The 23,255-nt window shown below is 36.1% G+C and overlaps 1 protein-coding gene across 2 annotated transcripts in view; it reads right to left on the reverse strand.

Annotated features, from left to right (window-relative positions):
* Positions 1–167: 167 nt before the first annotated feature.
* Positions 168–23,255, reverse strand: part of LOC139147815 (5-oxoprolinase-like) — a 38,205-nt gene continuing 15,117 nt past the window's right edge. Inside the window, exons 12-30 of one of the 2 annotated variants that reach the window (XM_070719025.1) lie at positions 22,484–22,596; positions 21,178–21,348; positions 20,494–20,637; positions 17,259–17,397; positions 16,219–16,398; positions 15,148–15,285; positions 14,369–14,479; positions 13,732–13,833; positions 12,771–12,945; positions 10,671–10,780; positions 9,938–10,012; positions 8,747–8,893; positions 7,039–7,173; positions 6,156–6,305; positions 5,046–5,120; positions 3,366–3,448; positions 2,517–2,677; positions 1,129–1,226; positions 168–938 (exon numbers count right to left, since the gene is read on the reverse strand). In XM_070719025.1, the coding sequence (XP_070575126.1) occupies positions 768–938; positions 1,129–1,226; positions 2,517–2,677; positions 3,366–3,448; positions 5,046–5,120; positions 6,156–6,305; positions 7,039–7,173; positions 8,747–8,893; positions 9,938–10,012; positions 10,671–10,780; positions 12,771–12,945; positions 13,732–13,833; positions 14,369–14,479; positions 15,148–15,285; positions 16,219–16,398; positions 17,259–17,397; positions 20,494–20,637; positions 21,178–21,348; positions 22,484–22,596 (2,478 nt within the window). In that variant the 3' untranslated portion in view covers positions 168–767. Of the gene's footprint in view, positions 939–1,128; positions 1,227–2,516; positions 2,678–3,365; positions 3,449–5,045; positions 5,121–5,180; positions 5,256–6,155; positions 6,306–7,038; positions 7,174–8,746; positions 8,894–9,937; positions 10,013–10,670; positions 10,781–12,770; positions 12,946–13,731; positions 13,834–14,368; positions 14,480–15,147; positions 15,286–16,218; positions 16,399–17,258; positions 17,398–20,493; positions 20,638–21,177; positions 21,349–22,483; positions 22,597–23,255 lie in introns of both variants that reach the window. The other variant, XM_070719023.1, reaches the window with a different exon arrangement.

The following is a 23,255-nucleotide window of genomic DNA, read 5'->3' on the forward strand; positions in this document are numbered from 1 at the left end:
AAATAGTCAAAAGCTTTTCAAGCATTATTTCACAGATGACAGAATCCCATGTAGTCTTGAATTAAGCATGCACACATCCCTGAGCCATCTATCAGCTGAAAGTTAGAACGTCCCTGCCATTAAGAACCTTACCAAATCTATTTATAAAGTACTGTATCACAGAGATGTAAAAAATACGACCATAGTCATTTATTATTCAATGCCCAAAGACCATTTTTCCAGTTCATAAAATATTCTTCTTTCTCACACATTTTTAAAACAGTTGTTTTGATATCAAGCGAATTTCAATTATGGAAATATGAGCCGCAAGTGTTGCACATGATATTGATCATCAACACAATGTGCGCTATTCCATAAGAGAATGAATAATTGCTACTCTATGGAAGCCGTAAATCAAACAAATTTATTTGTGATATGGACAAGTTTCACTGAAATGAGTGTATACAATGCAAGTTAGCTTGCATGTGTATCTTCCATTGAAATTTTTTATTGTGTTCTAGTGTAAACTGAGTTGCGAACATTAGCAAATTTTCCATTGCAAATTATGTTTATGAGCACTTTTATGAAAATTCAACAGCAAAAGTATTTTTCAGACAATGCTGATACACCAGTAAGAGGTGCTGGTACTATATGTGTGTCCTACACATGTTTTATATCTTAAACCTCAAGCTTTGCCGTCTTTTCTCTGACCCTGATTAATATTACTTCACCATATCCCCCTTGTAACTAACACTCCTTCCAGGGCCACTGTGCATATCTCTTCCTTTCTATGCTTGTTCCTGGGCCAGCCTGTATGCATAGACACTACCCTTTTCTTGATAGTGATGGCTGGCCACTGCATCGTACTTCCTCTTTTTGGAAGCTGGTTGCGAAGGGTCAATTTCACCTTCGGCCACACCATATCCACCACCTCCTGGCGTTTGCAGCTGGAATACATCCTTAAATATCAACAGAAACACATTAACTATGATGTAATCAGACACCCATTATACTTCGGCTTTTCATGAGTGTAATGAAGGTAAATTAATACATTGTGAATGAATCCTCCAGCACATCAGGCTTCAAGATAATATTTATCTTTGTAGACTCTGAAATGAATTTTTACAATTGAAATGATGATGCTCTTACCCCAGCTTGTACATCCACTGATGTCTTGCCTCCTAGATTGACAACACGTCCATCATTGTAGATGAGATAATTCTTGCCAGCCTTCCCTGGCTCACCACCTGATTGAAAAAATGTGTCTGGTTGTTGCCCTTCGATTTTGTTGTTGTACAGAACATAGAAAGTTTACTTTGTCTTTCTCTAAACATTAAAACGATAATTTCATATAACAGCGACAATCTTTAATTCTATGGTCTTGCTTTAAGCAAATTAAGGTAACTGTTTTTGTAGCATGTGCCATAGGGACAGATATTCTGGCTTTCAAAAGTTTTCAATTCTTTTCTAATCTACTACTTGTGGGTGCTCATTTTAAAGTTCTTGGTGTAAGAAAAGTTTTCACTGTCTTACTTTCTCTTTCTTCTATTTTTCCCCATAGAAGTAACACAGGAATGGCAACCATTTTGAATGTCAAATATCAGGAAATATCAAGTAATTTTGTCTCTCTAGTACTAAACTTTAACGGTGAACCGATTTTTATTCTTGATATAGTAAGAGAATGGTCGAAAGTTTCACTGAGGAAAGTTTGCACAAGTCTTTCACTTCTGAGGCGCATACTACCTGAATGGATTCTTGAACTTTTTTCAAATGCTGAAAATTACTGATGCTTGATACTTGTTGTGCTTTAGTGTATGACAGGATTTACCGTAATTACAGAGAACGCCATATTAACGCGTCAAGCCATTTAGCAAAATGCCTTGTAAAACAGAGAGTCATTTGGCCAGATAACCTATTAGTGCAAGATGCGAGGTATAATGATATTCAAATATGCAGATTACACTAATGAGCATTGTTTCGGTATTAAAATTCTATGCTAATGACCCTTAATCAATGCGGAATATTCATGTACCTCGGATCTTGCATTGTATACAGATAACAAGTAAATTGGCGGTCAACTTCAGTGGTCTGGTACAGCGATTGTAATACAAAAGTTAGCAGGAAGCCCAACTCTGGCCATAAAATTGACACTGATACTACAGGCTGCGTAAACATCGCACAGTGGTACAAACCATTTCTCTCATGGTGTATCTTAGAAAATAAGCTGAATCGAATGAAGAATAATTCACAATTGACACCGATTGAGATTACCCACTGATTTTAGTGTTTGCAATTGCTGTACCCAACCAGTGAAGTTGATTGCCAATTTATTTGTTATCTGGCCAAATGACTCCCTGTCTCACTAGGCATTTTGCTAAATGGCTTGATGGGTTAATGTGGTGTTCTCTGTAAGATTGTTGCAAATGAGGAATTGACCTTAATTTACCATCTCTAGTATTGCTTATTTTTGCACAAATTCTCTCACATCCTCTACAATTATCTTGTGAAGCTCTGGTTTAATTTCCTGTTTCACCAACCTTTCATTCCGTAAGGCCTGAAGGCTCTCCTTTCACTGAGAATCGACAGGGTCAAGGGTCGCCTAAAGAGCATTTCCCTGATAACACCATTACCACCCCTGTACAGGCCATTGCCACCAGTGCCTGCATTCAACTCGAAACGACGTAGGACAACAGGATACCTGTGAAAGAGACTTTTATTTTACATAGCTCCTCCGCATTGCTCTTTCTCACTACCTTGCATTTTCATTCACTGTATTTTGTCAACATGTGCTCGTAAATTACAACTTACAGTGGCAATATGGGAACCTGACATACTGTCCAAATTGAGGAGTTGCCAACACTGTCAGGTGTAAGTACGTCCAACAGTAATATCAGTTGATCACAAGAAATGAACGCTGTGAAAGTTTAAACACTGTTCGGAAGGAGGTCAGGCGGAGCCAAAACAATATCACCAGATCAGCACAAATAACGGATACAAATGATTTGTTCTGAGCGGGATGTGTTTGGATGTGTTTTGACTACTCATTACCCCTTTCCTGACAATGTTTCAAGTTTCGAAGAGTTGATTTCTTTGTGATTGACTGATATTACCACCGAGACAATAATTACACCTGACAGTGTTGGCAACTCCTCAATTTAGACGGTATGTCTAGTTATTGTATTGCCATTGGTTCAATGCAAACCACTTGTCAAAGTCAGCACTGACTGTCAAGACTATTTCTTGTAATTTGGTTATTTTCATATCATTTATCCAAGTAACTGTAGCATAAGACATGCTACTGACATCGACTTTGCTTTTGGATAATGCAGGCTTTACACGAATGGCACTGTCACTAAGTCTGGTGTGATAAATCGGAGTACTTATACCTTCTTTCTAAAATCTCTGGGTCTGTGATTCGTGTGTTGGTCATGTTGCTATGTACGCCACTACGGCCATCCCATGTTGGACCCTGTGCAGAGGAGTATAGAGAAAATGAGAGTTTAAAGAAAATGATGAAATCATTTATACTTTCCATAATATATTCTATTCCAGCATGTCTGATTTAAGGTAATACGTGCCTCGAAATTGAAAGACTTCAAGTTTTGCTGAAACTTGCCTTAAAGAAACTTTAAATCAATCAAAATGAAAAATAAAAATCAGGGATCACTGTGCAAAATTTGGTACCACAGAAACAAATTATGCATTGTCTTGAAATTCAAAATGGCTGCAATCCCTGTCTTAACCCTATGAGGGACAAACTTAATTTACTGTTTTCACAAAAGTGAGCCTGTGAATACTTACGTTACTCCATGAGCTTTAGCACGAGCCCCCACACAAATGGTAGAACAAATAGTGTTATGTAAGTTTGAGGGTCTAAATATCTGGCCCAAGTGGAGGCACATTCTACCTTAAGGCAGATATTGGAATAGTCTTAGTAGAATATAATTCACCCTTTTTGAAAGCTGATGTTGCATTGCCATCCTAACATGATAAAGTTGACCTATGCATATTTTAAATACAGCTTTTATGATGACAAAGACATGAGAAGTTTTATTAAATCTACAAATTAACTTGTTGAATTATCCCTCTACTTTTTATGAATACACACTTTTAACTTTTAACTTTAACAAAAGTTAGCGAAGTACCTTATGTTATGCCTGTCACACTCAAGCTACTAGAAAGTAATATTTGCAGCTGCAAAACTTTAATTCAATACAGAGAGAACTGACAATTGGTATTATGTCCTTGATTTTCTTTGTTGTTTTTTTTATAAACTCTTGTTTTGCATTCTACTTCTCTTGATTAGCTTGACATGCAAAGCACCAGCATTAAAGGTATACAGTCACCTGTCATCTAAATATGCCCATATATGGTCACAACGGCATTCCTTGGTAATCAAAATGCCCATGTGAGGGCGTTGTTTTTGAAAAGCGGCCACCCGCTTAAAATCTGTGATTGGTTAGATTTTCTCTTTCCATGGTAACTGCGGCAAAATTGGAACAGGTGACAGTATACCTTTAATACCATACATGTAAATATGATGTACCGTGTTATTGAAAGGGAAACGGTCGTTGGAACTGTGCCTGTGCAAGTTTCTTGTTTACAAACAATGTATTTCGTGCACCGTATCTCGGAGCACATCATCATCACAGCTGTAACATATAAATTATACGATGTAGATTATGAAAGACATTTTTAACGTTCATCAATCACCATTGTACCTTGGATACAGTGTTTACATTGGTCGTATGGGTCCCATACGACCTTTGAGGACAGTTCCGATGACTGTTTCCCTTTAAGTTCCCCTGCCACTGGGTAAAAAAATGTACACAGTGTTCTATGAGCATGCAGGCATGCTTAGGACACTAAACACGGACAGCAACAGCCTAAAATTCTATGCAAAGACTTGTAACTGCAAATATTGCAAGCTAAAAGCGTCATTCAACCTTTCCCATGTGTGTGGCATCAGTAACTGCCCAAGTTATGTGAACACAGTTGTGAAAGTACAATGTATCTGCGCATCGCCTTGATGCCCGTCAATTTGAAAGTATGATCAGTACACTTACGGCACCTGCCCCTCCGGCAACTGTTTCACAGTAGCCCAAGTCGTGAGCACCAAAAGTGGTAACATTCATACAGCCCTACAAATGTAAACGATTAGAAAAAGCGACAGGTTGAGACGAATAGCGATTGTAACTTACAGCTCCAGAACCACCAGCGACGGTCTCATAGTACCCTACATCTTTATCACCGAATGTGACATTGTTCATACAACCCTGGAAAGATATTTGTACAGGTGTCAGCGTTGATTGCAAAATAAATGTATTACTCACACTGCTAGTGGATGTACATGAGCTTTGGGTATTGGGTACAATGCACAAATTATACTGTATATGCAGCTAAGTAGCTGGGCAATTGCTGTACGGCACAATTTCTACCAAAACCAAGTGTATCCCCACCCACTGAGGGTAATTGCCATTACATTCAATAGGTACGTTTCTGGCATTTTAGAGTTATTTTCTCTATAGTATGAGCATCTGAAATAGAGAAAGCAGATTTCAAGAGCAGGAATAAAGAGCATTGGGGTAGTACAAAATGGGGGTGCATCACACTAGTTTCTTGGAGTCGTTTACTGGTTTTTAAATTGACTGACAAATGTGCGTCAACTTTGTGTTTTTTCTTGTTGTATTATGTATTCAGGTAATTATTATAATAAGGAAGTAAAAAACCAAAAAAACAAAACAAGCCCCATAACCATGGAAGTGAAACATGATAAAAATTACAACTCTGGCCTGGTACTGTAATGCACAAGCCAAAGTTACTAACTGAGCAGTTCTCAAGTTTTAATTTGAAAAGTTTTCTCTGAATTTTTAATTATACCTGTCTTGGTATTGTAATTCCTTCTGACCTCTACTTTTCCCTGAACAGCTCGACAGCCAAATCTTGAGGACACACATCTCAATCTAGTCGTCAACATTTCTATATATTCCAGGTACCACAGGTGTATGAAGTGTGTCATGTCGTTTTTAGCCCAAATTACTTTAGGGATTTAGTAGAGATTTACAAATTTCTTTTGGGTAAAACTTTTAAAAGTAGAATTTAAAATGAGAAAATCTGCTAAGCTGCAAGGTGCTGGGGTTCCTCAAGTTTTGCCGACTACGCAGGCAGACTCTCACCTGAGACGCTGCACACACGGCGAAGGCCTTCAACACAACGTCTACTATCCTCTGTGACGTGAGTACATTACCGCCAACAACTGCAGCACCATCGCTTGGATTCAGAAAACATCCCTTGGGAACGATTGCTGTGACTGGCTTCAAACAACCCTGAAAGAGACAGAACACTATGACATTGATCGGCCTGCTCAGCATAGAATTTAACAGATACATACATGTTGCTCAAACTATTTCTTATGAAAATAGGAAACTAAAGTCTTCTTTGTAACTGTAAAATAGCTTCAAATGTTTTCTTTAATATATTCAATATTTACTGTTATCAAAGGAGTACATACCTCAAAATTGGAAAGCTTAAAACTTTGCTTAAAATTTCAAGGAAATAAATAATTCTTCTAAAAGCAAGAATAAATATCAGTGGTCACTTTCATTTACCAATATTTAAAATTCAAAATGGCTGCCATTCATGTGTTAACTATTTTTGATTTTCATAAAAATTAGACGGTAAAAGCTTTGTTTACTTCCATGTGGCTCAGCTTAAAAATGAACCCACAGAAGTAGTTGACCAGAAAGAATAGAAAAAATTTGAGAGTCTGATTTCTATCCCTGAGGCACATTCTACTTTAGAAATATTTGTAATCAAGCTCTGAACAGATAGTAATAAATGTTACACTGATAATTACTGTAACAAGACCAGATCATTTTGAGATTCTTGTGTAACTTATAGACTACAAATATAAAACTACCGTATCATCATACTGCCTTATAGAGGAATATCTATCTCAGTTGTTGTGATTTTTGTAATCTTTATATTACTGTCTCACTGACAGAGGGAATATGATTTTGGATAGACTTAATGAGAATAAGCTTGGTCACATGTTCAAACCTGATTAAGAGGCACATCATGTCCAATCATACATCTTAAACAGTAAATCAAAGCAGACATTGTGACGGCCCTTGGTGCATTCAGATTTCCATACACTTCAGGACCAGTGCCTGTAAAATCAAACACAGCTGTACCCTGCAAAGACAAAGTCAAAAAGTTGTATCAAATTTTCATTAATAACAGAATTTCCACAATCCTGGGAGACAGTTCAAAATTCTTAAAGCCATGAAACTCACAGTATGTCTGTGAGATTTATAATAATTTCACTCAAAGCACACATTCTAAAAATCTACAATTCCTGAGAAATGAAAGGTTAAGCTGTTGACAAGACTGCATGTGTTGACGTCCAAGAAATAGGTCAGCCTCTGTAGACATCAAAAGTAGCATATATTAAGATTTTCACCCCAATGCCCTGTAAACAGGTTCACGCACACCATTAATAACGATTGGTTCGGCATCATCCCTCTAAGGGGACTGCAGTTTTGGCCGTATTTTAAGGAAACAATTGAGTGTACCACGGTACTTGATTTTTGAGGCCAGGTAGAATTGAAGTTTGAAGTTGTTCCTAGGAACAGCCTTTTCATCTTTGACTGGTTCAATATAAATGATGATTTAAAACAAGGCAAGGATATTTGCAAATTTTGAGTTTTTCTAAGTGCTTGGCTCTCACTCTATGGTGAATGCATTACATGGAAATGGAGATCCCAAAGCTGTCTAATTATGTACTTACGGTGCGTATGCATTTCATATCATTAAAATTGGGGACAGTTTGTAGCACATTGTTTCTATTGTCACTCAGAGAAAATCCAAAGACTTTTTTCTCTCTTGCCCCAAAGTTTTGCAAACATCAAAGCCTCCAGTTGACTTTCAAGATGTACTTGTGAGATGAGGACGTGTAAAAGGAAAATAGCTTGTGATAATATTGTCAATATTTTCTTATCAAGAAAACAGGCGCTTATAACATTTCTTTCTTTCTCTGCCTGATGTTGAAACAGAAAGCATTAGCTTTGTTGACACAAACACATCGTGTGTAATATGAATATGTTATCGGTGTCATGTGAATTCTAGTCTAGGAATAAAATCCATTGTTTTTTGGACGATAACTTTGGGCGTTTCACACAATGGCTGCATCAAAGAGTTCAATACAAGGCTCTTTGCCATGAATTGGGGAGTAGAATCAGAGACCATATCCTTATGAACAGAATGAAATCTGATGGAAAGTACATCACAAGTTACAGCTGCTGGTGCTTTTAACTTTTTGAACAAACGCTGTACAGTGTTCCCTGCTAAGGCTTACTTGCGCAGTGTCTCTGACTTCCCTTGAAATGGAATTTCATGTTTTGCACAACTTTAGTTTCAGTCATTTTGATTGGTATTTGTTTTTGTAACGATAAACATCAAAACTCAGGAACAAAATGTGCAACCTCGGTTCTGATTTTACTGCCACATTTTCAGGTTTACCAGTCGTTGGAAGCACTGTTGCTACCAACACATGGTATGCATACGCCTTCAGGGTATGTTGTGACTACGTGGACGTGACCGGATTTACATAATTTGATAAATAGGCATTTATACAGAAGACGCAACAAGGCTGCCTCTATAGTCACCGTACCCTTCGGGTACCAAAGCCCGAGTCAGTGCACCTACTCAAAACCTTGCGGGGAACACTGACGCTGCATATTGTGGACTTGAGAGCAACGTGACCTACCTCCGTCACATCAATATCAATGTTGAGTACCAACGGTGATCCATCATCGATGTAATCAACAGCCGACAGTTTTGTAGTGCCAGTTCTCTCTTTAGTCCTCCGTCCAATCTCTTTGAGCATATCACGGACTGCAATATCTGCATGGTGCTGAACATACAAAAAAAAAAGATGATTACAGATTCTGTGTCCTCTAGTATAGTATATCAAACAATACAAAAAAATAAAAAGTCTATGAAAGGGGCAATTGCAAATTAATTTTTATATTTCAATTATTTTTATTTCATAAAACAATTACATTTTCTGGGCGATGTGCAGCACCCCAGAAGCTGATATCCAATTGGGTGGCTGGATCTTACAGTTATAATCAATACAAAAAGACTCCCTAAGTTGCTGTGAATAGTGACAATTGACCAATCAGATATAATCTTCCGAGCACGCTGCACATCAGCAGGATTTTCTTCTTGTTCTGCCTTAACTATGTTGACATAGAAAGTGTAATCCTTGCAGACAAAAGGTATTTTGTACATTATACAATATGTTAATGTTGATAAATGAATTCTGGTGCAGACTAGAATTCAGTTGTCAACACTAACACAAGACATCACACTCACACAGCCTGTGCCCACACGTTGAACACTGGACAGTTTAACATGATTTTGGAAGCATGAGGATTTTCGGTGATTTTGTTTCGGGTGGAAAGGCAGGTACATGTTGCCATGGTTTTCCAGTCATTTTACCAGAGTTTGCCCAGTTATATCAATGCTATTAATGGGACAGAAGAAATGTTACCAAGGTTCCAAAATTGTGAACAAATGTTCCCAAACCTTAGTGAAAACACTGATTTTACAAGCTACAAATATACTGAAAAAGACATCAAAATTACAACTTATGGAACTCTAAAACACAGCCCCTCCATCCACATGGGTGGAGGGACAGTGTCTAAAACAATATACAACAGTTCAACAATGAGACAGTACATGTAAGGATAGATGTTTACATACTGCAAAGTTTTAACTGGGGGATTCTGGACTGCTGTTTTTACTTGATTCAAGGAAAGCCCAAAACAAGAATTAGAAAATCACGCAAGCTGATGACACCTTAACTTCTCATTCAACAATTTTGATATCATGTTCAGAGAATTCATGCTGATATCTTCAGCTGAGTCATGAAAACAAACCTGACAATGCTTACCTGTATGTGAGCCATGTAAGCCTGGACAACTTCTAGAGTGTAAATATCTATCAATTCTGTGATTAAATTGATGCCCTGGAATGTAAACATGATAAAATCACTCAACCAATTAATCAATTCACTAAATGCAACGTAATGGCGGCCTTCACACAAAAGACAAGACCTATTTACAATCAACATTCCATTGGTAATTTATTTCATTGAGATTTAATGTATTTCATGTGGGGTTTTTTTTTTGCATTCACCATATGTGTTTCAATATTTGTACTTTCTTTTCAGCCATGTACAGCACTCTGAGATGTATTATGTAGCCCACTTTTGAAGACTTTTTAGATAATAATAATACATAAACATACATACAGACATACAGACGCCACCGACTCACCATATAAGCTCTTTTTGGTATTTATATACATATCAAATATGAGCTAAAAATTACAACAATATTGAATTACACATCTAATGGGAATGTATTTTGCATATGCATATTAAGAATATACGGTAATAAAAATGTGTGCATCTTTTATATTTTGAAGAAATTCATACGCAACTTTATAATTTCAGATAATTTTGAATTTTTGTGAATTTTGTTGCATCAGTTTTGCACACAGTAAACTCAAAGGTGTGGGCAGAAGTCAACGTTTACATAAGATTCTTTAGCCTATAAAAGTGATAGTTGTTCTTCCAAAATTTACATGTCACCTCCTTGTCTATGTTCAAAGTACACACTGACCTTCTGATTGGCAGCAACTTGAGCTCTGACGTCGGCCAGGTTGTCATGGAGATTCCGTGTTCCACTGTTGCCTGGTCTCTTTCCTGGGGCCATCAACTGCTCTATTAATGCTATAGTGAAAAAAACAGTGACAGCTTGGTGAAAATTCTGGTAAAACTATGGCAAACTTTCTTTTCAAAACAAGAAAAAAACATGGAAATGCACATCAACCTGTTGGTGTATTACCCTATTCACTTTCAGAACGTACTCACACTTACTTTCAAATATGGTTTTAAAGTTTACAGAACGCACACATAAAATATACAAGCGACCTAGCGGCCGATATAGCTCCACTGTGTTTATGTACAGAATAACTATTTTTGACACATGTTGATGAAGAAGGTGGAAATCTTTGATAACTCAATGCAGTGGCCAGAAAAAAGTGGCTAAAATAAGCTGCAAAAATACAAAATTGAAGATTTCATCATACTTTGAATATATCACATCCGATCATCTTTAAGAACATGTCAACCAAAGCTATCTGATGAGTAGTTTTTTGAGAATAAAATATTCTGACCAAAAATGGCAACAATTGCCCCCAAAATAAAAATTGCAGATTTTATCATAATTTCAAAATATCACACTTAGTTCATATATAGAAACCTGTATACCAAATTTCAAAGCTGTTAGACCAGTACTTTTTGAGAAACGCATTTTTTGACCAAAAATGGGAAAATTGCCCCCAAATTCAAATTGCAGATGTCATCATTATTTCAATAAATCTCATTTAGTTCATCTATGGAAACCTGTATACCAAATTTCAAAGCTATCAGATAAGTAGTTTTGGAAATACACATTTTTGACCAAAAATGGCAAAAATTGCCCAAAAAATACAAAATTACAGATTTCATCAGAATTCAATATATATTACTAAGCTTATCTGTAGAAACCTGTAAACCAAATTTCAAAGCTATCAGACCAGTACTTTATGAGAAACACATTTTTTGACCAAAAATGGCAAAAATTGCCCCAAAATTACAAAATTGCAGATTTCATCATTATTTCCATAAATATCATTTAGTTCATCTGTAGAAACCTCTATACCAAATTTCAAAGCTATCAGATGAGTAGTTTTGGAAATACACATTTTTTGACCAAAATTGGCAAAAATTGCCCCAAAAATACAAAATTACAGATTTCATCAGAAATTCAATATATATTACTTAGTTCATCTATAGAAACCTGTATACCAAATTTCAAAACTATCAGACCAGTACTTTTTGAGAAATACATTTTTTGACCAAAAATGGCAAAAATTGCCTTAAAAATGCAAATTTGCATATTTCTGCACAATTTGAACAAATCTGAAATAGATCATCCCTAGGGACATATGTACCAAATATAAAAGCTATCTGACCAGTAGTTTTGAAGGAGAAGATTTTTAAAGATTTTTTTACCAAAAATGACCAAAATTGCCTTAAAAATACAAATATGCAAATTTCACTACCATTTGAACAAATCTGATTTAAGTCACCCTAAGCAAACTGCATATCAAATTTCAAAGCAATCGGACGAGCGGTTTCAGAGAAGAAGATTTTTTTACCAAAAACACCAAAAAATGCCCCAAAAATACAAATATGCAAATTTCACCATGATTTGAACAAACTGAAGTGAGGTCACCCCAAGTGAACTGCATATAAAATTTCAAAGCAATTGGACTCGTGGTTTCAGAGGAGAAGGCAATTGTTGACGGACGATGCCGGACGCTAACGGATAATCAACCTATTTGATAAGCTCCGCGTCGCTGACAGCGGAGCTAAAGATATGTCATTATTAAAAAAAAATGTCTGTATGATGCCATGGGTCACCAGGGAGTTAGGGTGCCAAAGGTTAACCTTTTAACCCACTTTCCTATAATGAAGTCTCCATTTCCTATTGAACCTTTTCACTATAATGACTACATACTGGCCAAATTTCATTGCTATCAACGAGAAGTATAAACCTGAAGGGTAAACAGTTTCAGAAAACAGTAATATTGTACCTAAAAATAGGTGACAAAAATGTTCAATCCTTTTCCGAAGCACTCGGAGTTTTCAAAAATGTTGGTGGGAAAGCGTTTACCTTCCTCCTGATAGATTCCATTTTCTACAACTTTGAATGTTTTAAAAACAGCGCCCTCATCATGTAAGGATTTGGAATTTGGTGGCATGGATCCAGGAGTTGTTCCGCCAATGTCGGCATGGTGACCACGGCTTGCCACAAAAAACACCGGTCGATCTGCACCCTTGTAGAAGACCTTGGAAGACATAATATTAGATTCAATAAGATAAAGTTGTGTCTTTAATTGGTAAAAGATTCAATAGGAAGTTTTCCTTACAAATTACTGCTGCATGACTGTAAACTGTTGGTCAAAGAAATTCAGAAGACCGGCAGAAGCAGAGGATCATACTGGCTTCTTCGCCCGACAGCTTTATCACTTGCTCAAAATATGGGCATTGTCTTTGAATCACTTTCCCTGTCATCTGTTCATTTGGTTAGCATCATTTTGATAAATACCAGAGAATATCTTGAAACAGGCAATTGTTCATGTATCATCCCCATTTTCTCAATGTGTTGAAACAGTAAAAAATTATGCAATTTTGAGTTAACTCTTAAATTTGTTACTACTGTTTCTGGGGGATGACCCTTCCACCATAATTCCCTTTTCTACACTCAACTATTTGATTTAGTCTTTTGCCTCATGTATTTTTAATTATCTTGCACCTTGGATCAATTTGATCTTATCTCAAAACTGTACCAAAACACAGAGGACAAGCATATATCCTCACTTTTATACCAATTGAATATTTGACTATGAAAGAATCAAAGTGAAGGCAATAAACGCCTATGTAAGATGACTCGTGCCGGTACGCGTTTTGTGTAATGCTGAATATGTGGATATTGTTTATGTATAACCCTGTGTATCGATCGGCATGGCACACTGTACTTGAGACTGCGTACACACACGCCTGTCTACACCTGTACATGCACAATTATCACACTTCTGCACAACACAATGATCTTGTACTTCATTTCTACTCACTGGGGTGATGACGGTGAAATCCGGCAGATGACTTCCCCCGGCACTGGGATGGTTTGTAAGGATGACGTCACCTTCATGCAGGTCATCACCTAATGCTGTCATCTTGACAAGAGAGTTAAACAAGAAGGATGGGTTAGGAAGGGTGGTCATACAGTGTAGATAGGTGCAAACAGGTTCAGATAGGAGTGGTGGATGGGTTAGGCTGGGTATAGATGGGTAAAAACAGGTTCAGATAGGTTTAGCAGATGAGTAAATATTTTTGGGAACTGATACTTGGTAGTTTAAAATCGGCAATTTAACTATGGTTGTCACTATGAGCAAATTCACTGGATATGCAAACACACCTTCGTAACAGTCAGAGTACATGCATCGCATACTGCCATCAACCACAACTTCCTGACATAGGTTTATTGAATTATGAAAACTTTTCGATGTGACAGAGAGGGAAAAACGGGTCTCTTTCCATATCTAAACACTTTGCACATGATAATGAGTATATAATGTATGAAGGCAACTAATCACTGGCCTGAGTTTATAAGGTTTTGTTCAACACTGAAATGCATTGCACACACTGATGACTTATCAAACACACAAAATTTAGAAAAAAAAGCTAAGTTTATTCTGACTTCGTTCATACCTGATATTGCACAGTCTCCTGCATAGCACCAAGATGTACTGGTATGTGAGGGGCGTTGGCTACCAGTCCACCGTCTGGTCCAAACATTGCACATGAAAAATCTAACCTTTCCTGGTGATAGAAATCATAATATGTTCAGTGAACTGTACAAAGTATGAGATATTGGGGAAGTCTTTTTGTTCATGTTCACTGAAGACAAACTGAAATAGGACGCTCTTTCTCATAAGTGACGGAACATCTGGTCTCCATTGGCAGGGAGAAAGTAATCAGAATCAAATATATTCATCAGGATTCTTAGAAAGGTAGAAATTATCTCTGACTGTTGTACCATTTCCTTTACGTATTGATGATCACATAAAAGAGATTTGAGATAAAATTTTATACACCACTTTGGCATAAGCAATATCCAGTCATGTTGCCAGGTCAAGCCGGTCAAATTTGACAAGGCGAAGAAACAGTGATATAATATGAAAACTGGAAGGATGGATTGACCTATGTGATAACATTAGTTAACGTGACCATGCTGTTGAATACACAGTAAACAGTGTATCAGTAGTGATAAGAACACTGGATTGACGGGTATTGCCAGGGGACCATCTAATTTTTGGATTTGACAGTTGAGGATGGATAAAGAACCCACAGTTAAAATTTTTATAGCTTGAAAGGCAAACACACTTGCGTGTCATCATTCTGACCACACCTCTTCCCTTATTGCATTAATTTTGACACAGGTATGGTCTCATGCACGATATTCCACTCATGGCTGTAGATATCCTTACCTTGATGTTTGTAGAAATTGCTGTTCTTTGAAGGATTCTGCCCATCTGTTCAGCGATGGACATGAAACGATGTGAAAATATCGACAGTTGTATCGTATCTAGTTCTGTGTCTATGGTCTTGATTTTACCACTTCCAATCTGAGTCCAACAGGACACAAAATACATGAAATGAATATTCATGTCACAAATGTAACATTTTTTGCAAGTGCTAATGTCATAAATATGATGCTCTTTTATGAGAACAGTAAAGATTTTTTCATGTAGAAATTAAGAGATCTTGAAATGGTAAATCACGCCACAGGGAAGATATAATTTTTGTATAACTTTCCCTTCACTTTACCATGAGAAAAGTATGAGAGAAGATGATTTGCCCCATATCAATGACATAGCCATGCTTGCCACACTTCAGTGTATCATACATACAAAAATAGTTTGACAAACAACAGCCATGTTCTGCATGCAGATATCAAGACATACCACAGAGTTGGGTTCAACTAAGAATCTACTGATAAAAATATAGTGGTGTTCATAGTTTTTTGCGTGTTATTGAGCAAATTCTTAGACTGGAATATACCTGATTTCCAAACAGAACAAATTTTCCCGGTAATTTCTACCAGTATGTATCAATTCTTTTTTTTTGGGGGGGGGGGGGGGGGGGGGGGGGCCTGCTCATCTGGTTAAGTCTACTTTTCTATTAACAGTAAAGAACAATTTCTCTACAACTTTCTTGGAAACTTTTGGCAATAATACTCTGTGGCACATCTTGATACCTGCATACTGTACATGGCTATTATTCGTCCAACTACTGTTTGTATTTATGATACAGTAAAAAGGGAATAAAGCTTTTGAAGTGGAATAAACAACAAGTGAGTACACCCGTATATAACCATGTATCCTAGAAAAAGATGTGACCACGATATGGATTGCATAATCCTCACTGTGAATTAAGCGATTCTAAACCTCAAAACAAATGACTTAATTGAGAGATTGTCGCCCATTGCTTCATCAGTCATTTGAGTCCCAGTTTATACATCTGACTATCCACTTATGCACGGTGTATCAACTCCCTACCTGTATTTTCACATCTCCATGACTGGTAATAGAAGCCCGGCAGTTGGGCTCCACCAAGATTGTACTGTTCTTCTCAATCAATATTGCAGGTCCCTGTATCACATGATCGCAGGACAACTCATCAAGGAGATACAAGCTAGTGTCCAGCATTCCGCCATCTTCAAAGTAACATTTAATTACCTTGATGATTAAGAGGGAAAATAACAATGACCTGTTCAGGAGGTTATACATGTCAAAGAAGAGAAACAAATGTTGGTACCTCTTCAATTGCTTGATGGTAAATAAACTAATGTGCCTCGGAGCAGATATTTCGACTCTCTAACTTTTACAATTTACTATTTCGGTCTACCCATTGTGAGGGTTCATTTTGAAGCTCTCAGGGCCCTCTCTCTCAGAGTAAATAAAATTTTCACAAGTTTATTTTTGTGTTTATAAATAAAAAATTAATTTTTTCCCCTTTCAGTTAACACAGAGATGGTGGCCATTTTGAATTTCAAGTGTCCTTAAAATTGGGTATCTTGTTTCTTTAGTTACCAAAGTTCAACATTCAGACCCTCAAATTTTTACCATATCTTGCTTGTATGGTGTTTGTGTACATGTATGCTCATTTTGTAGCTTGTAGGGTAAGTGAAGTTTTCAAAAATTTGTTTTTGTGACAGTTGAAATTTTTCCTTTTGCCATAGAGTGTGGAAGCCATTTTTGAATTTTACATATTGCTATTAGGTACTTTGTTCCTCTGGTACCAAAATTTGTACGAAAACCCCAAATTTTCATTCTTGATATTGAAAGAGAATGGTTCAAAAGTTCCTTTAGGAAAGTTTGAGCCAATGATTAAATTTTTCAGTATTAAAGTGCACACTACCTTCACTTTGAAATTCCCTAAATTCTCGAGAGATGCTAATTTGTAAAATCTGTCATGACACTTTTGTGGTAAATTTGTCTTTAAAAGTTTACATCATGACATTTATGAAACATCTGAACAGATGATACTCAAAAATAGAATGAAGACATTGTTTGGTTCAACCAAAACAGTGGCTTACTTTCTCTATGGTTGGTGGTCTTCCGGATGCTTTAATCTCATCATTGTCATCAAAGTAGGTTTTTCCAGTGCCACGTACTCGGATATCATCCACTATGATGGGTCTCCCACTTATGGTGAATCCAAACTCTCTCTTGTACCTTCAAAAAATAAGATTTTTTATATTCTTATGATACAAGATATAGATGAGTCACATCACATCACATCACATCACTGTTCCTTGGAGCAATGTCAATGGAAGCTATTCTTTACAAGTTTAAAAATTTAATTTTGGCATTGTGGTCCATGTAGACTACTAAGAATATAGTTACTTTGATGTACAATGAAATAGAGATAAGATTGAAGATCATAATCTGCCGAATTAATATTCACATAAAAACTTGTGAACTTTGAATGAACTTGTGAACTTTGAATGAACTAGTTTACTACATATTCGATGCTTTTTTGTTCAAAGGCTACTCTTCATGCTGGATGACATTCATTAAATGGTTTGAAAAGACTATTGACTGGCAGAACTGTACTGTGACTGAAAAGCCAATGCAAAAAATTCTTTAGCTCAGTCACTGTGACAAAAGGACTTTCTTTATACTAACTTGGACGTCCAAAGTGAAAAACTGGTGTTTTGTGGGCTCAAAAACGAATCTTCATTTTGAACTCTGCTTTGACCCATTTTGGAAATTAATGCCATGATCAAAGTTTCATAATGTTCAGATTTAAATTTAAATTATTTACTCCATGTAGAAAATCCATGGAAAATAACCAAATACCATAAAAACAAAACCAGATGTCAGGCAGGTAACTTTGAAAACTTGCCTGTCTGAGCAAAATGGTACCAGCCCTGATAAATTTGTTTTGTTTATTGCACACCAAGCTTACATCGCCTCTGATTCAGAAAACCAAAAATCAAAAATTATTTCTACCTGTCTATTAGTCAGGTAATTATAAAATTAAACCCGTTTGACCAAAAATGTAACCGCTAACCCAGGCAGGCAGTTTTTCCCTGCACTGATTTTCTTTTCAAATTAGAGTACAAGCGAAAAAAAATGGTAAATAAGTGAATCAAAAATATTTTTCCTACAACAATACAGCTTCCTGAGTCTTTGAGCTTGGCATACAGACTGACAGAATTTAAGCCAAATGAGGTCATTTCTTCTGATTCATTAATTGTATCATTTTTAAGATCAGTATACATCATGTTGTAAATGTCAAATATGACCTTTGGACAAAGCAAATAACTCTGTACTAAAAGTTCGAAAGGACAACTTGTTGACCTATTAAAATGTCACAGTTTCAGTATAATAGATACAATACATAAATGAGCTTTTAAAGATGCATTTTTTGCTCATGTGTTGACACAAGTGAGCATATGTCGCAGCGATGTCTGTCTGTCTGTGTGTGTGTGTGTGTGTGTGTGTGTGTGTCTGTCTGTCTGTCTGTCTGTCTGTGTGCTCAATATCTCAAAAACGGCTCATCAGATCTGAATCAAATCTGGTACATAGATTCAGTTTGCAAATGGCAAGAACTGATTAGTTTTTGATGGGTATGGCTTGCTTACTTTTTGCTCATTTGCATAATTAATGATTTTAGAAAAAACGGATATACATTGAGAACGACTGCACACAATTTGATGAGATTTGCTACAAATGTTGATCACATCAAGATATATCAGCTGTGAAAGTTATTAAGGGGTGACGTGAAAGATAATTACTAATTTGCATATTTAATGAAATTTCCTAATTAGGGGTATATATCTGAATTTACTCGATCAAAATTGACAAAACTTGGTATGCACATGAAGATACTATGATTTAACATTATTGAAAGTCATTAAGCATTTTTACTTCATCCAAATCTTAATTTGCATATTTAATGACCTTTTGAAATTAAGGATATATATTTGAATTTACATGACCAAAATTGATGAAACTTGCTATGTACATTAAAGATACTATGATAAATCATTATTAAATGTCATTACGCATTTTTACTTCAGCCAATTCCTAATTTGCATATTTTATGAACTTTCCTAATTATAAAGTGTTTTATCTGAATTGACGAGACCAAAGTTGATAAAACTGGCTATGTACATTAAAGATACTATAAAAGAATATTATTGAAAGTCATTAAGCATTTGGACTTTAGCCAATTCCTTATTTGCATATTTAATGAACTTTCATAATCAGGGATATTTATCTGTATTGAGTCGACCAAAGTTGATGAAACTTGCTATGTACATTAAAGATACTATGATACAATGTTATTGGAAGTCATTAAGCATTTTTACTTCATCCAGCTCCCAATTTGCATATTTAATGAATTTTTGAAATTAGGGATATATATTTGAATTTACATGACCAAATTGATGAAACTTGCTATGTACATCAAAGATACCATTATGTACGCTAACGTTATTGAAAGGCATTTTTCCTTCAGCCAATTCCTAATTTGTGTATTTAATGAACTTTCCTTATTAGGGATATATACTTGGATTTATTTGATCAAAGTTGGCATAACATGCTATATGTACATTGATGATTATACCAGGTTATACCAATATTGGAAGTCATTTCACACTTAAGTTTTCATGTCAGGGACTTTATAGTTTGCATATCTAATGAGCTTTCAAAGTTTGGAATATATAGTTTGAAGGACTTGACATGAGGCAATTACACTTGCTATATAAAGAGGTGATACAATGACAGCAGTCAAAGAAATTAACTATTTCTCTTTCAGCTAATTGTGTATTTGAATACTTAATGACCTATAAAGTTAATCTGTGGTGAATATTGTTCATTATCTTGATCATAATACTTTCAATGAAGTTGCAAACATGTGGCAAAGGTTCAAATTTACACATATAATGCCACACGTGAGCATTTACAGTTCATATCTGGTGTCGTTTTTGACTACACGAAGATAAGGGTGTAATTTTAAGATTATAAGCGTACATATTGACCAAAGATTGAAAATGCAAAATAAAATCATGTGCCATAGAAAAAATAAGCTGTATGATGTGTCAAAAAAATCCTGTCTTTAGCACAACTCACTATTTTTTCAATTGAACTAGATATTTCTTGCAGGTTGTATAATCTCAAGTTCTTCTTGCAATTATCAGAGTTGTAATTGTGCAGTAACTGATGCTAAGATTCCTATCCCTATTTATCACTGACATTAGGTAAAGATTAAAAATAATTCATCTGGAAGGGTTTGTTGAATTCAATCAGAGTTCTACCTACTTGTCTGTGAATGCTTTTTCAAAATTTCCATGCTGACAGCTGTTAGCATCAGCCTTGTATTCATCACTAGAGGCCGAACACATCAGAGCACAGTCTGTGCCTTGGTAGCGTAAATGCAGGAATGGTTCCGCCTCAATATGAGTCCTAAAATAATGTGATAATGAAAGTAAACGCAAATGAAACTATCCAAGATTTTCACAATGGTCACGTGCAGAGCATGCAATATTTGGTGTTATGCAAATATACCCTTATCAACCAGCTGAACTAGACATAAGATTACAGTCTGATAAACAGAAGCAAGCATTTTAAAATAGTTTGAAAAAACTTTGACGTTTTAAAAAGTCATTGAGGATGACTATCTATAAAGAAACATAACAATTATAAGTCAATTGACAATATTCCGCTCCTGAAAGAGACTACTATTTTCTCAGGACATTGATCTATACATGTATCATTGCTTGCATTAAATAACAATGTAACAAAACTGGTGATGAAAATGCTGTAATAATCATAAAAATTATTTCATATGCAAAATCTCTGAAGGTGTATCTGTGGAAGCTTTTTTAAGTTCTGGCTTGTGATGTGCGTTGCATGACAATGACAGGGACACGTTAGTAAACTTTCCCTGTATACAACAAGAACAAAATGCTCAAAACACAAAAGATCAATATATAGTACACATACCTTGGGAAACCCTCTTTTTCTAACTCTTCTATGCACTGTTTTCTCATTGCTTCTATTCTCTCGTCAATGGACTGGAATGATCCAGACTTGTATTCCAAGGCACACGGTTCCTGAGCTTCATGCACCACATCAGCCAATGCCATTCCGAACGCTGACAGGATACCCGCATATCTGGTTGATGAGATGACCAAGAGAAAGCAAAGATGACTTTCTTGGTTTAATCAGATGCCAAGCTTTGATAAAAATGGAGCGTCTCAAAACATGTGGTCTCTGAATGCTTAACCCTGTCAGCGCAGTAATTTTCTCCTGCCGAAATTTTAGTGCAAAATTTTACCAATTTTTATGAATTTTTCCGTAATTTCTTGATAATTTTGGACCAAATGGACATCACATTTCATTGGCTGCAGTTTTTACTCAAAATTTTAGCAAAATTCGAAGAAAAATTGACTTGGGTTTATTTTATAAAGGAGACAAAAATAGACTTTGGTGCTCAAAGGGTTAAAAGGTCAGCAGCTGTTACTTTCGATGATTTCTTCACCATTTTTGTTACTTTCGATGATTTCTTCACCATTTTTGTTTTCTATGTTCATTGCAAGTTCTTGTCTACTCCCTAAATTATGTTGAAGAACCCACTCTTTTTCTTGTGAACACAGCATAATTCACTGTTATTGTTTATATTTGAATTACAGCCCAGACCAGAATTCACTTGTCAACCACGAGAATGAAATCTACACATGTACAGGTCTGAGGAGAGAAAGCTCAACACTGCTGTGAATGCTCTAGGGAGTGGAACGAGAAACTGTGTTTGACATTAAAAGAAAAATAATGGAAAAAGTCAGTGAAAGTTTCAGCTACTGGCCCTTTAACCCTTTCACCACCATGGTTTGTCCCAAATCCATTGTTTTCTATGGTAAAGTTGGACCTGTATACAGGGAACTGGGGGTGAATGGGTTAAAAATAACAACGGAATCTTCTATTTTATGCGTAATAGTTCCAAATTCTATTTCTGTCCAAGGAAGATCATAAGAAAACATGAAGGCTATCATAGGATATCAAATGCACCAGAGAGACAATTTAAAGTGGCGATTCTCCATTATAACTCTTGGCAGAAATATCTTTCATTTTAGTAAACTTCACAATTTTTAACTTTCAAAATGGATTAAAATGGATCCACTTAACTTCAATACAGACATTGTCAAGTTCACTGCAGAAATGTTGCTTTCTGGAAATTTCAGGCAGTCAGACATTGGATTTCCAGCATAAAAGATGACCCATATCAATAAGAGGGATGACAGAACAGATTTACCTGTGAATGAAGACCATTGACATACCCAGGGACCTTGCAATGGCACACGCATGCTGACCACCAGCACCTCCAAAACAAGCTAGCACATGTTTAGATGTGTCATGACCTTTGGCCTATAAAAAAAAATAGCGCCAATGGCACTTGATCACAACTGGCACATTGTGAAACTACTCTATCTCTGGTTACACCTGTACATGAAATACTGAATGGGTAGGTGCTGCGGGTTTTGAGTTTGTCAGTAAATGCACACAGAAAACAAAGTCCCAAAGTAGCGAATTCCAGCCATTTTCAAACCACACTGTTTATCAGTGGGGTAAGCAATATTCGCAAAAATCACATTTCCAGGCTAATAGACTATGTTTTAACGAATCACACGTCCTTATTACAAAATAAAACGATCTTTGTCTTTAAATCAATGCGCCAGTAAACAGGTCCAGCAGCTAGTTATGTCATCAAGTCTGTAATGTTAAGGGTCATAACAAATGTGAGAAATCTAAAACATTAAATATGTTGTTTTTTATCAATTTTATCACCAAAAGCGCATGAAAATCTCTGATACTTTGAATCAGCCATCCTGCATATTTGTAACATTCATCAAAACCTCATTTCTGTTCCACAACTCATTAAATAGTCCACAATGCAGGATTGGTGTACATTCCAAAACTACATATATGAAAGACCCCTAAAATCAATTAGTTAAAGGGGGTTAGAAATATTCCCAAAACTATCTAACCGCTGCTCCGTTTGGCTCCATTTTTCGGAATCGGAACCT

Source organism: Ptychodera flava, chromosome 13 (assembly GCF_041260155.1).
Source record: "Ptychodera flava strain L36383 chromosome 13, AS_Pfla_20210202, whole genome shotgun sequence".
NCBI lineage: Eukaryota > Metazoa > Hemichordata > Enteropneusta > Ptychoderidae > Ptychodera > Ptychodera flava.